This window comes from Propithecus coquereli, unplaced genomic scaffold, assembly GCF_000956105.1.
Source record: "Propithecus coquereli isolate 6110/MARCELLA unplaced genomic scaffold, Pcoq_1.0 Scaffold81, whole genome shotgun sequence".
Classification (NCBI taxonomy): Eukaryota; Metazoa; Chordata; class Mammalia; order Primates; family Indriidae; genus Propithecus; species Propithecus coquereli.
In genome coordinates this window covers 9452556-9470054 of record NW_012154285.1, presented here as the reverse complement: position 1 = coordinate 9470054, position 17499 = coordinate 9452556, and the positions used below count along the sequence as shown (strand labels likewise).

General features: G+C 38.6%; 1 protein-coding gene across 1 annotated transcript in view; it reads left to right on the top strand.

Moving 5' to 3' along the window:
* The window catches only part of MED13L (mediator complex subunit 13-like), a 287723-nt gene extending 270717 nt beyond the window's left edge, over positions 1 to 17006 (top strand). Inside the window, exons 24-31 of the mRNA XM_012663527.1 lie at positions 3068 to 3291; positions 3481 to 3623; positions 6617 to 6775; positions 8065 to 8241; positions 9389 to 9543; positions 11326 to 11487; positions 13877 to 13989; positions 14929 to 17006. Coding sequence (XP_012518981.1) covers positions 3068 to 3291; positions 3481 to 3623; positions 6617 to 6775; positions 8065 to 8241; positions 9389 to 9543; positions 11326 to 11487; positions 13877 to 13989; positions 14929 to 15061 — 1266 coding nt within the window. The 3' untranslated portion in view covers positions 15062 to 17006. The remainder of the gene's footprint in view (positions 1 to 3067; positions 3292 to 3480; positions 3624 to 6616; positions 6776 to 8064; positions 8242 to 9388; positions 9544 to 11325; positions 11488 to 13876; positions 13990 to 14928) is intronic.
* The last annotated feature ends 493 nt before the right edge of the window (positions 17007 to 17499 follow it).

The window sequence follows — 17499 nt, the reverse complement described above, 5'->3', positions numbered from 1 at the left end:
ATGATAACTGATAGTATTCTGCATTTTCATAGTGGAGATCAAAGGCTGACTACCTACTATTCAGATATCCCACAGCATTATATAACATTGTCAAAGATTATAATATAGTGGCAGAACATCATCCGGATCTCATAAGATAAAGCGAAGCTTAGATTAAAATAAATTGCAAAAAGACTTCGAGTAATATGGATTTTTCCCCCATTTGCTTGGAACAATAAGAGCGAAATAAATTATTTTACTTTATTTAAGAACAGAAGAACCCAATATTATAAATATTTGCTTAGGTTTATAAATTTTTATCTGCATTAAGGTAATGGTTAGTTGGTCAATGCCACCTCTGCCTCAGCCTGCAGCTAGAACATTGTGCTTTCATTCAATAAATGTAATTGGGCATCTCTTGTGCTCCAGGAGCTGAAGATGCAGCGATGAACAAAACAGCCAGGTCCCTGCTTCTGTAGAGTTCTGATTCTCTGAGGTGGCACAGGTTCATACAAGCAAAGTGTCACATAAGAAAGAATGTATTTTAGTATCTGTCATATAAGTCTTCAAAGAAATCCAATTGCTATTTCACTTTTGTTTTATATGAAATATCTAGCATATCAGAAACACAGTTTGGGACTCATATACCATGCATTGATTTATCACATACTATTGCATCTGAAATATTTGACATTTAACCTTTTGTTTTACACAAAACTTACGGCAAACTCACCTGGACTCTTTTTTTTTTTTTTTTTGAGACAGTCTCTCTCTCTGTTGCCCAGGTTAGAGTGCAGTGGTATCATCATAGCTCACAGCAACCTCAAACTCCTGGGATCAAGCGATCCTCCCACCTCTGCCTCCCAAAGTACTAGGATTATAGGCATGAGTGACCAGGTCCAGCCTGGACTCTTTTTCTTAAATAACAGCTTTATTGATATATAATTCACATATTGTAAAATTCACTCTTAAAATTGTACAGTGCAGTGATTTTTAGTGTACTCTCAGAGTCATACAACCATCACTACTATCTAATGTTAGAACATTTTCATCAACCCTGAAAGAAATACCATACCCATTAGCAGTCACTCCTCAGTGCCCCCTGCCCCCCACCCCCAGCTCTTTGGCAACCACTAGTCTATTTTCTGTCTCTATGGAGTTGCTTGTTCTGGACATTTCATATAAGTGGAATCATATAATATGTAATCTTTTATGTCTGATTTCTTCTATTTCACATAAATGTTTTAAGTTTCATCTGTGTCATAACAGGTATCAGTACTTCATTTCTTTTTATGGATAAATATTCTATTATATGGATAATACCACATTTTGTTTATCCATTCATTAGATGATGGACATTTGGGTTGTGTCCCCTTTTTGGCTATTGTGAATATGCTGCTGTGAGTATTTGTTTACAAAGTTTTTGTGTGGACTTACGTTTTTAGTTCTCTCAATAAATACTAGGTCATATGGAGAGTGAATGGATTAGTGACATATTAGCTTTGCAACTTTGAACAAGTCATTGACTATCTCTCAGCTCGAATTTTAAATCCCTAAAATAAATGAATTGGATTATATTGCCTCCAAAGTCTCTTTTAGCTTTACAGTTCCCTCATTCTATTATTCCTTTGCCTTATACTATATAGTACAGGGGTCCACAACTGTGGCTTTGTGCTAAATCTGGCCTACAGCCTATACTTGTGTGGCCACTTAGGTAAGAACAATTACTACATTTTTACCAAGAGAAGAATATGTGACAGAGACTCATAAAGTCTAAACTTTACTCTTTAGTCCTTTATAGAAGTTTGCTGACCCCTGTTGTAGTTTATTAAATATTGAGATGTGTTTGATAGCTGTAAACAAAGATGACAGTAAATTTTGTCAAGTTTATCTGAAATATTTGTCTTGGGTAACACTAATGCTTTGATTTCTAAAATTACATACACAGAGACACACATATTAAAGTATATACATACTGCCAGGCCTGGTAGCACATGCCTGTAGTTTCAGCTACTTGGGAGGCTCAGGCAGGAGGATCACTGGAGCCTAGGAATTCAAGGCTGCAGTGAGCTATGATCACACCACTGCACTCCAGCCTGGGCGACAGAGTGAGACCCCCCACACACCTCTCTCTCTCTCTCCCTGAAAAGTACCCAATCATAAACATGCTGCTCAATGAATTTTTCATAAGTAAAAATATCATGTAAGAAATACAAGAAACAAAAATATGAGCAGCAACCAGAAGCCCTTCTAGTACTCTTTTCCAATCACTCTACAGGTAGTCACTATTCTGACTTCTGATAACATAGTTTTGCCTGTTTCTGACCTTTATATATATTGAATCATATAGTTTATATTCTTTTGTGTCTGGCTTCTTTTACTGAGTATTGAAATTCATCCATTTTGCTACTTGCAGTTTTTACCTTCTCTTTGCTGTTTAATTCTCTGTGTGACTATAACACAATTTATTACCCATTTTACTGTCGATGGATATTTATTTTCAATTTGGAGCTATTATGATAAATATTGTTGTGAATATTCTTATACCTGTTTTTTTGGTAAACATGCATGTTGGGTCTTAGCAGGTATGTGTTTGTTCAGCTTAAGCAGATACTGTCAAATACTTTCCCACCAGCAAATTATACATTAGTTACTTTTATCACCAGCAATGAATGTATAAAAATTCTAGTTGCTCCACTTTCCCACCAATACTTTGTATTTTCTCTCTTTTTAAACTTTAGATATTCTGGTATGGTAGATGTGTTATCTCATTGTGGTTTCAGTTTCCACTTTCCTAATGACTAATGAAGCTGGGCCAATTTACTTTCCAAAATAGTAATTTCTTTTAATAAGGAAATGTTAGCTTGATTGGATTTCCTAGCTTATATCATTTAAACAACATTTTTGTTATTTGTATTATCATTATTCTGTGTTTGTGTGTGTTTATGTGTATATATAGTACTGGACAGAAAGAGAAACAATCTGTTGTCATTACTCCTGGTCAGTTCTCCTCAGTGTTGTTCTGGATTTTGTTGTAAACATGAAGTTGGGTAGCTTTGTGTTGATATGATTTTGATTTTGATTTCAGCGGCCCAGCCCAATCCAGCTTTACTCCCCTCCCTTTATACTGGCCCCAATCAAAGACAAGCAGACAGAGCTGGGAGAGACGTTTGGTGAGGCGAGCCAGAAATACAATGTGCTCTTTGTGGGCTATTGTCTGTCTCACGACCAGCGCTGGCTTTTGGCTTCCTGTACTGACCTCCATGGGGAATTATTAGAGACCTGCGTTGTAAATATTGCTTTACCAAACAGGTGAGAAGGCTCAGTGTTTATGGTGCATGTAAATTGATGCTATGTCTTTCTTCAATTATGAATATTTCCAATTTCCGATCTAAATGCAGTGGGTACAGCATTAGTTCTTTGGAGTTTTCTTGTGTTTGTCTTATTAAGTGATAACTTTGATTCATCTGGAGACCTCTTTCCCATTCCTTTCTTTTTTAGGTCACGGAGGAGTAAAGTATCTGCACGTAAAATTGGACTACAGAAGTTGTGGGAATGGTGCATAGGAATTGTCCAAATGACATCTCTACCCTGGAGAGTTGTAATCGGGCGACTTGGGCGTCTTGGCCATGGGGAGCTTAAAGGTGAGAAATTCCTGAAGCAGTATGTGCAGGAAACAGGAAAAGGGCTGAGCTAGTTTCATTAACTGAGCTAAGGGAGAAAATTTTAAAAATGGTGGTAAGAATTAAGCAGGTTATATTTTCTGATTCTTTTATATGTACAGGATAAACCACTATTTTAAACTTTCCTAGCAGCAAAATTACTTATCACAGTAAAATCTTAAATATTGAATCCCAATATATAAAACAGTAAAAGAGTGTTTTATTAGTATAAAAGTGATACTCAGCAAATTCATTTATTTATATATTGAGGCAGCGAGAAGAACAAGTTAGTTTTAAGACAAAGATTTAGGTGATAGTTGAAGTTGTATATGAACAGCCTTCAATGTATTTGTTTGATGGTTGATGGTTTTGTATTTCTTTGAGGTTTTTTTTTGGTGGCACGACAGCAAGAAAATCCTGTTTCATGAAGGACCAGTCATTGCAAATAGGAGCAGTCTTTATTCATATTGCCACTGTTTGGGTTTCTTCAATCTGGAAGCTTGAAAGAACAGATTTTTAAAAGTTGAATCCCCGTCTCCCACTGCTTATTTTCCTTATCATAAATATAACAGTCAGTCAAGAAGCACTGAAAGTAATTGTAACATAACACAAGTGACCACCAGCAGCTGCCTCGCCTGGCACTGAGCCCAACCCATTTACTATCCTAGTGTAGCTGCTTGTACAGTTTTATGTGAGTAGTATGAATAGGCCTAGGTTTTTTTTAAAGCCTTATTAATTAGTGATATATTTATAAGAAGTTCAATATGTGCATATAGATGGGAGATAGTTTTTTCTAAGGTCTGCACAAAAGCAAGGGTTATGTCACAAATTAGCTTGGTGGTTTCCCACACAAATACATCGGAGCAGAGTCAGCAAAGTTTCTTTGTAAAGGGCCAGATTGTAAATATTTTCAGCCTGCAGGCCAGATGGTCACTGCTGTGACTGCTCAACTCTGCCATTGTAGTGTCAAAGCAGCTATAGACAATACCTGAATGAATGGGGGTGGTTGTGTTGTAATAAAACTTTATTTACAAAAGCAGGTGGTAGGCAGGGTTTGGCCTGTGGACCATAGTTTGGTGACCCCTGTGATAGAGCGTGTAAATTATTTCTTTATAGGAAATTGATATGAGGTATTTGTGGAATCCCGGAAAGAAAACCACTGATACAGATTTAACTTGCATTGTTGGAAATGTCTAAGTATAACCCACTTCCTACAATGCAAGTTAGATTTGTATCAAATTTTCATAGTGCAACAGCAACTTATATAAATATTACATAATATGTATTAAATAAGTGTTTTCGTAGGCATTATACACAAACATTTTTTGGTAATTATACTGTAGACTGATAAGATAGGACCCTTTTCATTTTTTACTTTTTAATTCTTTTTAAAACTTTGCTTATTAATTTTTTCACCACTATACAAAAAGAGGACCTTTTCATTTTTTAAAGAATATCATACTTATAATGAATCTTGTATCAAGAGCTTAGTGGTCTAATACATTAGGGGATTCATTATTTCGTTTCTGTCAGAATTCCTATCTTCCTCCCTAGTCTGCTTTTTAGTCAATCTTATTTCTTAAAGGCTTTGAGCTATTCTTAACCCTTGGGGAAAGTTAGATTATAATAGAAAGGAAAAAGATGGATAAAAATGTAGTCTAGTCACTGGGTGTTTTGGAAAATTATTAAGGCCATCTCCTTCCCTTGTATGATTTTTAGAAGGGGCATACTCTTCTTCCTTATCTTTTAGAGGAGAGGAATGTAAGTGTGAGTGGAGGAGCCCATCAAAAGATAGAAAATGTACTTTTGAGAATAAAAACATGCGAAGATCCTAGTATACAGGAAATCTGTTTATTAATCTGCAGCTCCTTCCTTTGGGGATCCAAGGTCCGTGCCACACTGTATTTCTAACGGAACGCTCTTAGATAGGAGCCAGCTTTGTGAATTTCTGCTCTTCATCTCCAGAGTGTTTATGATAAAATACACTACTTTTCCTTCATTATTTGGTTTGAAATATGGAACTTAACATCTGTTTGATTTTCCATGGTTTTAAAACATACATTCTTCATGCTCCTGGTCGCTTTTAATTCAGCCATTTCAGTTTGAGGTTCATTAAGAACATGAAAACATTTTCCCCTTCACCTGCTCTTTAAGGGGAGAAACAGCGTATTTGAAAAAATACGTGGAGGTAGAGAAGCCTGCAGTGGAGGCTTCTCTGCCATTCCTGAGTGGGCTGTGATCTGGTAGCATTGTGCTGCACAGGAGCAGTGCATGCTTCCCGTGTGTCAGGAAGAGCAGGAAAGATCTTTTCACTTCCCAAAGTAACATAACCCTCTCTGATTAGACACAATGCTTTTGTTTGGAATCAGTAAACAAATATTAGAAAGAAAATTTTTGCCACCTTTTCAGTCTGAACTATTAGTGTGGCATCATTTGGAGCACTTCACTCACACCCATTGTTTGTGAGCTCTTTTGGACATTCTACGAATGGTTCCCCTTCATTTCTGCTGCTGCTTGCCTTTCATGGAAACAGCCAACCTACAAGAGCAAGTAAAACTGAGGCCTGCCCCTCTCCCAGTGAAACTGTGCTGTCATCCAAGGGAAAAGTACTGATAGGGGCAGTGGAAGAATCAGAACTTAAGAAGGAAGAGAAAGGTTGGAGCCACTAACACTAGTATCATCCTGGAAAAACATTTTAAATGCCTCAGTCGACCTGGGTCTGTGCTGGACTCTCAAAGGTCATTTCAGACATGATTTCTGTCTACAGAATAGTAGGCCTTTGTTCCTTTGTTAATGAAGTGTAATAGAAGTCAAGTAACATTTTCTTTACAGCAAGGAGGGGAACCTGTGTGAAGGCATATTCCCTTTAGGGTCCAATCATGGAAATTCAATTACCAGGCAAAACTGGTAAAAAGCTCAAACCTCCCATCAGTATGAATTTCTAAACACTATGTGACTGCAATGTTTGATTTCAGATTGGAGTATCCTCCTTGGAGAATGTTCACTACAGACAATCAGCAAACAGCTCAAGGATGTGTGCCGGATGTGTGGGATCTCTGCCGCAGACTCTCCTTCTATCCTTAGTGCCTGCCTGGTTGCCATGGAGCCCCAGGGGTCCTTTGTAGTGATGCCAGGTAAATTTCCTCTTGTCACTTTCATTAATTAGGTATCACATCAGTCCACCCAAACTTAAGTCCACAGACAAGTATAGAATATATCATATCTCTATAAGAGAAGATTGTACTTTGGGTTCAAAAATGGAAAACCATTCGACCTCTTCCAGGGAGTGTTTTGTGATTTTATTGTTTTTGTTGACCATAGCTGGTGAGAGAGCCTAAGTTCTGGATACAATTGAGAGCTCTTAGAGTCATGGCTAGTGACTGTTGCCTGACCCTGATTTGTTTTTAGTATGTCAAGATCACCCTCCAAAATTCCACTATGGTAGACACCAGCATGATACATATTTGAATATCCTTTTGAAGACAGTTATTTGATAGAATCTCCAAGCAGCCTCAAAAGGATATTCATAGTTAGCGTCTCTCTGATACGGTTGAGGGTGAATGGTTAGGCAAATATGGGTAAAGCACTTAGCACAGTGCCTGGTACACAGCAAACTCTTAATAAATGTAGATGCCAGATGGGAGTGGCCAAAATATGTGGCCATAGAATTTTTTGAAAATCTGGCTGGTTTTTGAAAACCAGCAACTAAACTATTTTGTAATTTTATAACTAAGCAATTTTATAATTTTATTACCGCTTTTACCATCCAGATATTTCTTTGATCAAATGGGAGATCCTGGCAGCTCACTCCCTATAAAAGTCCATTAGTGTCATCAGTTCAGTGAGAGATAGGTATCTTCATTAGATCTTAGGTTAACTCAGTTGCCTGCACCACTTGGGCAATCACTGAACTTCTTTGTGCTTCTGTACTCATCCATAAAATGGAGATAATTCCTACCTCGAGGTGGCTGTGACGACGGACTGAGATAATGTGAAGAAAGAGGTTAGCACAAAAGCTGGCATGTAGTAAGCTTTCAGTACTGTGACATTTATTAGTGTTATGGTACCATTTCTGTAGGATCGTTATCCTTTAGGAGAACAGTACTTCCACATGAGGAAAGAAAGTGGGGGATTTATTTTTAGAAATATTTCTTATATACATAATTAAAGCATATTTGGTGGACTTGACCCAATTTTATGTTAACCTTTTTAATGTGAATGAGACTTAGATTATCATAGCTATATGCTCTGAGTCAGTTTCTTTGAAGATACTTACACATTTAAGGTTGAGCCCAATTTGTTTAACTGTCATGGCAGCTGCATCAGACTCATACCACTCCAGATCATGCCCTCTATAAACCTCATTTCCAGGGTTGTTCACTGCTGCACAAGGGGAATTGATAGAATTCTTTTTTTTTTAAAGATGCTGTCACAATGGGCTCTGTTTTTGGCCGAAGTACTGCACTGAACATGCAGTCATCTCAGCTTAACACCCCTCAAGATGCTTCTTGTACACACATCTTGGTGTTCCCAACATCATCAACCATCCAAGTGGCTCCAGCCAACTATCCCAATGAAGATGGGTTTAGCCCCAACAATGGTGAGTGGAAGACCCAGAGCTAGAATATGGAGTCATTGGAATGCTGCAGGTTTTTGTGTTGTGATAACACATGAAACACAAAGAATGAATTGAAAGTTTGAGAATCTTTTTGGTTTTAAAGCTTTAATTTGTCTGCACTATTACCAAGACCAAATAAATACTTTCCTCTCTTGGGTTATTAGCTTTCTTCTGCTTTTCATTAAAGACAGAAATAATATCTGCCTGGCAGCATCCTGTACATGGGTGCCACTCTTTCAATAAATATTTGATGATGTGATTTGCAATGTATGAAGCACTAGGCAATGTGAAGATAGTGCTTTCCTTCAGCTAGTCATGAGGAATCTAATTTGTTACAGAGAAACTCCTTATTTGATTATTCTTAATGGAATTTTTTGGTTTGAATACCTGTTAAGGCATTTGTTAAGAAATGGCGATGTATAAACTATAAAGCACTTGGTATTATGCATCCACTTGCATTGTTTTTGAAGAATTTTTAACAGCTACCAGCATTTATTCATGTTAAATAGGGAGGGGGAAAGGATACCAACAAATGGTATGTATGGTATAATCACAATGGAATAACAAACACATGAGAAAATGAAGAATCATAGGAATTTTTCATGGTAATTGGGTTCTGGGTGACGGTCTTCCCTTTTACACTTTTTTTTTTTTTAATACTTTACAAATTTTTTACTGTGAGTGCACCTTACTTTTATAATGTAGGAGAGGCTTTCTTAATGAAAACATTGTGCTTTGATCTGCTTTTGAAATAGGCCTCCAGTTTCAGGGCAAGTTCACACCTATTAACTTGCATTCATTCAGCTTCTAATATTTTGGATGCTAACAGATGAAGTCTACTGTGTTCTTGGATGGTGTCAACTTTAACTTTGTTTAGTGATTAAATTGCTTCTTTAGTGGTTTTAACATCTCCAAATGTGCCTTTGGAGGCCATACAGGGTGTGGGGTTTTATTTTATGTTCTTTATTTCTCCATTCTGTTAATACTTCACATTGGAGAGAATACAAAATGGAAGAATAATTTGCAGCACCTTGCACTCTAATAGCCATAGGCTAACAAAACATGATATGGGTTAAGTTGGGGGTATGGATTATCTTCGTAATCTTTGTGTTTTTTCCCTCCCCTCTAGATGATATGTTCGTTGACCTTCCATTCCCGGATGATATGGACAATGATATTGGCATATTAATAACTGGGAACCTGCATTCCTCCCCCAACTCCTCCCCAGTCCCTTCCCCAGGCTCTCCTGGAATTGGCGTGGGCTCTCACTTCCAGCACAGTCGGGTAAGGGTGATTTGAAGTATGTTGTTGAAAATAACCACAGCCTTCAGGAAAATAATCCTCTTGACATATGATCATGTTTTTACTACATGCATCTTCTTGGTGGTCTAGGTCCTTGGTACAAGAGAAATAAGTGTAGAAAAGTGACTCTGTAGTTGTTCCATTTTGAATAGAAGGCAGGAATTTCCAAGGAATGTATTATTCCTGATGAATAAGTTTTATCAGAAGAATAATCCTATTACAGATGCAAGGGTTTTATGCAATTGTTTTCTTAGCAATTACTTCTAATTACTTGTTGCCATCCCAGTTATTATTTTTATTTCTATTTTTTGCCAAAATAGTGGTTTTATGCAACCTGTGGTCTTCTGGATCCTTAAATGTGGCCTTTTGACCGAGTCTAAATTTTACAGAACAAATTCTTTTAATAAAGGGATTTGTTCTGTGAAGTTTGAATTCGGTCAAGGGGCTGAATTTGAGGATCTGGAGGGGCTACATGTGGCCTTGAGGCCATAAGTTCTCCACTCTTGACAACCCTGCTTATTTAACATGCTAAGTAACTGTTAACTGATGAACACTTTGTAGATGGTTGCTTGTTCTGAAAGGAGCCTGGCTTTGAATACTGGAGGCAGGCAGCATTTAGAACACATGCCCTGGAGTCTGATAAAGATAGCTCTGAATTGCAGCTCTGGGGCTGCTGGCTTTGTGACCTTGGGCAAGCTGACTTCATTTTTCTTAGCCTTAGTTACCTTATCTGTGAAATGGAAACAATACCAACTGCCTCTTGTTGTAATTAGTTTATCCATTAACAAAGAATTGGTGATTGAAGTACAATGTTGGTTTTGTAAAAAGCAAAGGTTGTACTGTATTTTCTCCTTTTGTTGGAGCCTTAAACACTATTAAATAGCACTGTTCTGAGGCTGGTCAGGTGGTCTTTTTCAGTCCTGAGCACCTGCAGCCAGGTGACCTCCAAGAGGCTTTCAGCATTTCCTTTTTCTGAACCATTAAACTTTCTTTGATATCCAGTAAAGACATTCTGGTGGGGGAAAGAATGCATTCAAGGTGGCAGTAAGTTTTTATTTTTTAACCAACCCAGAATTGATACAATTTGATGTGGTAGTTGAGGATTATATTTTTCTCTAAACAGAAGGCTTTTTAAAAACAAATTACTTATTGCTTTCATAAAAGATACATTTTCAATTCTTGAAGCTAGCTTAAAAAACTAAAGATGAGGAAATGTCAGTTGCAGAAAAGCATAGTAAGTAAGACTCTCATTAGGAGTCTGTTACTACAGGGACTGTTGCTGCCTCACGAGCAGATCGCACAGTGCTGGCAGGGCCGCTGCATGGGTGCTGTGTCACACGGCCATCACCTGGCTGACCAGGGTGGTCAGATGCACTTGGGTGTTTTGTGGTTGGTTGCTGGTGAAAGAGCGTGTGAGTGTGGTGGAGCCTTACAGCTGTCCGAGATCACAATCTTTCCATTTTAGTTTGTTACATAATAGCTCCACGGAACAGATTTTATGTTCTGTAGAAAAGAAACCAGAGCAAATGAATCTGTACTTACTTGACTGCCGATGTTAGTTTCGCTGGTATGTTCTGCCTGAGCTGTAGTTCTGTCAGCCGTCTGTGTGCGCAGCAAAGATGGTGCCTTCCCACTTTGCTCAGTCACCTGGTGTTTTCTGTGACCTGCTGCCACAAAGGGGATTAGTCACTACAGTGGTAGAGTGAATTGGTGAAAGTTCATTTTGATAAATGCTTATTAAGCTTTTGGGATTTTGTATTTCAGAGCCAGGGCGAACGTCTTCTTTCTAGAGAGGCCCCAGAGGAGCTAAAGCAGCAACCTCTGGCCCTTGGGTATTTTGTGTCAACTGCCAAAGCTGAGAATCTTCCCCAGTGGTTTTGGTCATCATGTCCACAGGCTCAAAACCAGTGCCCTCTCTTCCTAAAGGTTGGTTTGGTGTCATATTTGAAGTTTTCAAGGAATAAACTTATGCTTAAATTTAATTTTGGTTTGAAATTTCTATCTTGGCCACCATAGTCTTATTCTAGTCCATTTTTCTCTCATATCTACTTATACTCTGGGGATATTTTAATTACAGCTATAGGTGGAGAGTAGAATTTAGGAGAGAAACACAAATGAATCACACATTAACCCAAGGACGAGACTTTGTGGGTCCTACAGCGTAAATCTCAGATGGACATGCGCTTCAATATGAGGGTCTTTGTCCAAGTCCGTATCGTATCACAATCACGAAGCCTGAGTGGAAGGTGCAATAACTAGCTGTCCTCCTCCTCCCCTGCCACGGCCTGTCACCGTTCTTCATTAGAGAAGGACAAGAATCAGCTAAAACATCTCACATTTATACTTGTCCCTTCCTCTATATTTGTTAGAACATTTTAATCCAGATTTTAAGGGTTAAAAGGAAAAGATCCCCTACTTGCAGTTTGTGTTAAAGAACCTAGAATGAAATCCATTTCTTGCCCACAGATTGGCAAAAAAACCCAAAGGTTTTACAGCATGCTGTGGGGAGAGATCCGGCCTTGGTGTCGGTGGGAATGTGAATGATACACACAAGGGAAACATGGAGGGTTGTATCAGTCCTACCTCCAAGGAACATTGCAAAGATTCTTTGGCAAAACCAAAAAATGACACATGTAAAAGACTAGAATAACCCTAAATGCCCATCAGTAAGGGACTGATTGAATCAACTCTGATATATCCAGACAGTGGAGTATTAAGCATCCATAACAAAACTACCATGGAATCATCTGTAAGATAAACACACACGTGTGCATATCTGCTTATGTTTTCACAAAGAAACAATGCAAGGTTAAACTTATAAGATGAAGCAATTTTCTTTTCCTAATGACTAACATATTATTATGAAATTAAAGAAATTACATAAAATCCATGTATTAGAATTATCAATGTGACCCTGGGATTGATTTGTTTTTCCTCTCTACAAAAGTATATACATTTTTAGCTCTGTCTACTAAACAAGCTTAGCAGCAATAAGCCCCTCTATTTCCATGATTGTGGTTCCTAAATACCATTGATCATTCAAAAGAACCGAGGTTCTTTGTAGAAGTGACTGATCCAGATCTGAAGGAAGAAACATTCAAGACAAACCTGGGACATCTTGTCACACCTAAACACAAGAAAGTAACCAGATTATTAAAGTCATATCAAAGCCCTCAGGAGCCATCTTAGAATTAGAAGGCAGTCCTGTTGGCCAGGGGTGGGACAATTTGATCATCAAAAAGAATGATAATAGCAATAGCTTGAAACAAAACAAAAAATTTAGTCATCTTTTGAAGCTGCTAGAGCAGCGACTGGTTAATCTGAGAATTGAAAAATGAAAGAATTAAGCATTTATATATTGCCTCTCCTTTACATATTATATTTCTTAGCTATTTAATAAACTGTGCTAAAACCATTAGGTGAAAAAGTGATGAGGAACTTTATAATGGATGAAATGTGCTGGTACCATCTGAACCCAGCGATCAGCCATCATATTACTTCCAGTGGGACAACAGCTATTAGGTGCCTTTGATGTGTTACAGTAAGAGGGACATAGCACTAGCTACCAGCTACGGAGTAGTCTTGTATGGCACTCCCCACCCCAGCCCCCCGGGCCGCAGTGGAATCTTGATTGAGTCTCTAGATCAAACCATCGATTTATGGGAAATCTGGAGGATAGAAGAACATGTTAAACACCACTGCAGGAGTACAAAGCAGCCACTTCCAGACTGTGGGGCCTTCTACAGATTAAGTTCTTAAATACCATTTAGTCATTTGCAACATACAGACCAGGCTGGCACCAGATTTTAATAAACCAAATGTAAAAGGACGTTTTTAGATAATCAGTGAAGATTGTACATGGACTGGGTATTGTTAATTTTTCTTGTGTGTGATAATTACTATTATTTTAGAAGTCCTTATCTATATTATTTATAGGTAAAATGATACAATATTTGGGTTTTAATTTAGGAGAAAAAAAAACCCAAACCAAAACACAAAGTGATGAATATTGATAATTGTTGCATCTTGGTGATAATGAATTCATGGGACCTCATTTTATATATTTTTTTGTATGTTAGACTATTTCTATTAGACAAAAAAATTAAAATAGGCCCCAAAGCTTGCTTTTTTCCAACTCTAGGATATCGAGTCATTTGGGATCACACTGGGGTAACCGAGCAGCTTAAAATCCATAGACTCATGGAAACCCTGCCTTCTAAGGCCCTCAGGGAGCATCCGCCTCTGGCAGACGCGGCTCCCTCCTTTCCCCCGCGACGTCTAGACAGGGAGGTGACGCGCTCTGCTCTCTCCCCAGGCTTCGCTGCATCACCACATTTCGGTAGCACAGACGGACGAACTCCTACCTGCCAGGAATTCTCAGCGGGTCCCACACCCTCTCGACTCCAAAACCACATCTGATGTTTTAAGGTAGGTAGATACCAACCTAGCAACATTAGCCATACAGTTTGAAATTACGTTCCTTAAGTCTTATTTTTCCAAGGTGCTTTAATTTAAGTGTGGTATTTATGGACAAGATGCTGCCATTTGTGCTGGCACTGGCTAGCCAGTGAGAGCTCCAGTCCCCCGCTGTGTGCATGGGGCAGGCAGGGTAACGTGCTGCATTCTAGGCATGTTACAGATCTTTCTAGGCAATTACAGTTGCTTTTGCTTCCCTGTCAGAGGCGGCGTTTCATGCTGATGAACAGAGGTCAGATTTAGGGGGTGGATAGTTTGAAGACAGTGTCTGGAACTTAAAGCACTATTTAAATGCTACTCTACTATTTACTGTAGTAAAAAGAGGCTGGGGGCAGTGGCTCACATCCGTAATCCCAGCATTTTGAGAGGCAGAGGCAGGAGGATCGCGTGAGCCCAGGAGTTGGAGGTTACGGTGAGCTATGATCCTACCACTGCGCAGACTGCAACAGAGCAAGACCCTGTCTCTTTACAAGAAAGATAGTGAAGAGATTGGTGAAGTTAATTTTAGTAACGTATCTTACTTAACTCAGTATATCCAAAATATTATCATCTCAGCATGTAATCAATATAAAAATATTCATGAGCTATTTTACATGCTTTTAAAATACGAAATGTTTGAACTCCAGTGCATATTTTATACCTGCGGCACAGCTCGAGTGGACTTATCTCATTTCCGGTGCTCAGTGGCCATGTGTGGCTAGTGGCTCCAATAACGACAGCGCGGATCTAGAAGGGAGGGAGTGCTTGAGACAAAGAACGAGGGAAGGAGCCTGGGGCAAGTTAAAGAATGACTGTGGCCTTCTTCCTGCTAAGACACGGAATGTGCTAGAATCTGAGGAGCAGCTCCCCCCGTCGCGCTCATGGCCCTGATCTGTGTGTTCTCTTCGGCAGGTTTGTTTTGGAGCAGTACAACGCCCTGTCCTGGCTCACGTGCAATCCGGCCACCCAGGACCGTACTTCCTGCCTTCCCGTCCACTTCGTGGTGCTCACTCAGTTGTACAATGCCATCATGAATATACTCTGATTGGAAAAGCACTTGTTCTTCGGGCTCAGCTCCTTCTCCCTGCAGCCTCGGTCCAAGGAACCTGCTCCACTCTGCAGACGCCCCACCTCCTTCTTCAGACCACTCTCCACAGCCCTGCGCTGCGATTCCTTCGCAGCAGGCACGTGTCAGTTCCGCAGTGTTCATTGCCAGAGTGACTCACGGACACTTCTCTCACGGACCTGGAAACTTCCATAAGCAGCGACTTTCAGCCAGTGTTGTGTGTGCAGCCCCCAACCACTGGTCCACAGGAAGTGGTGGTGGTTGGTGGCTTTTAAGAGGGAAACAGAAGAGACAATGTCCTTTTGCACAAGAGTCTTTGTTTTCAGCCTCTGTTTAAAAACGAGGGCTGTCTAGCCCTTTGGATGAAATCCTCTAGTTATTGGTGTACGGCCTGTGGGTTACCTGAACTCCATAATCTGGGACTTTTTAAAACTAAGAACCAGCTCCAAGTATGTGATTTCACAGGGGTCTCTGTCTCCCTAGTGCTCCCATCTAGACTGGCACGAGTGCTTTGGTTGACTCCATACCTATGTGTAGATGCAGAAGGTCTGGAGACAGCTTCATTTCGTTTTTTATTTATTTTCAGTTGTTTTTGTCATATGTTTTTTGTGACTTTCTTTTAATTCTCAAGGACCAGGTACAGTAGCTGAAACCCAACTCCGATCCACCATAGGATTCTTTGACTACATACCTCTGTCCTAGAAGCAAGATAAAGGAATGAAAGCAAATTGGGGAGATCATGCCTAAACCATAATATATTCAAAACCACTCAGTAGTAGGTTTTGTTAAGAACAAACTGGGTTTTAAAAGTTCTGCCATGTTAAGTGGCCAGTGTTTCATGAAGGATAACATTTTTATACAGAAGGCAGTCAAGCTCAACCCAGGGCCACGGAGGCAAGTACCTTAATTAGTTTTATATAGTCACAATGGAAATATATTTTCTAGTGAATTCTTATTGAAAGCCAGGTCTCTCCTCTCATTAGATCAAAAGGGACTTATGTACATATCACAATTGAAAGTGTTTGCTCATAAAATCAGTTATAAATATGGTGAATTTTTTCTGGACCATAGGAATATTATTTCAAAGAAATATTACAACTTAAACCATTAAATTAGTACTTGAAGTTGAGCCTTTGTGGTGGGGACTTTTTAAAAAATGCCTTTTTAAAGCATTAATGGCTAATTGAAGTATTTTATGACTCCTCATTCCTGGCCCAGAGGGTTGTCTTTGAGACCCTGTTTCTAACCCTTGTGTTGCTGTGTCCTGTCTGAGGGCAGTGGGCGTGGACTGGCCTCCTGGGAGCCACTTCGACCAGGCCACTGAGCTCTTGTCATCCGTGGAGAGAATCATGCAAATTTTAAAAGTTCTCCCAAGAGACTTCTATGTCCTGGTTATTAACAAAAAAAAAAAAAAAAGGAAAAATGTAATAATTGATATGATTTTGTAAAAGTATTTTTCTTGAAATAATCTAAAGTTTAAAACATTATATTAAAATGAAAGTTGTGTGGTGGGAATGTGAAAGCAGAGAAATAACTTGTAAATGGATAATTTTGTTCTCTGTGCCACCGATTGAAGGGGGGGTTGACTTTCGCAATGTATAGGTTAAAAAAATCTGATATATCAAACCATTTGTATCTAATGTGTACAGTGTAAAATTGACTTTAAAAATATTGCAGTGCTATTTTTTCTTAATCAGAAAGGAAAATTCTCAAGGCCTTTTGAAGAGCATAAGATGATGAAGATTGTAAACTTGTATAAAATTATCTTGGTGAGAAGACAAATTGTAAAGTAGATATTTGTAATCTTTTACCACTTTGGGGTTGCTTTTTTCCCAGAATTCATCAGAACTTTGAATTTTTTTTTTTTTAAATGGGCTGTTTTTAATGCAGGGGCTTTTCTTCCCTAGACACCCAATTCTAAGCAGAAAAAGAAAAAAAACCACAAAAAACAAAAAAACCCCTACAAAAAGCTTACATGATCACATTAATGATTGTAGGTATTATTCCATTGCCTGTATTCGTCAGTCCCAGAAATCTGAAACTCTGTCTCAAAAAAAAATAAAAAAAAAAAAAGGCAGCAAAGGGTAGTTTTCATCTGGTGTCTTTTATTTAAGTTTTTTAAGTTAAGAAAAGCTGGTGACATATTTATACGTTTTTTGTGCAAAAATAAATGAATGGCAATAGATTTTAAAAAATCTTATTATGTACTTCTGTGTGAAAAAGTCTGTATAATATTTCCCTTAAATATGCATTATTTTACTTGTGAGTTTTTTACTGAATTAATCTGAAATGTACAAGCCCTGGATTTGCTACAGAGTGAGAAGTTATTTTATTTTTTTTTATTTTTAATTTTGGAAATTCTGCAGAAATCAGAACTCTTACCATGGTTTGAACTAAACAGGGGAAGTGGGGAGGGG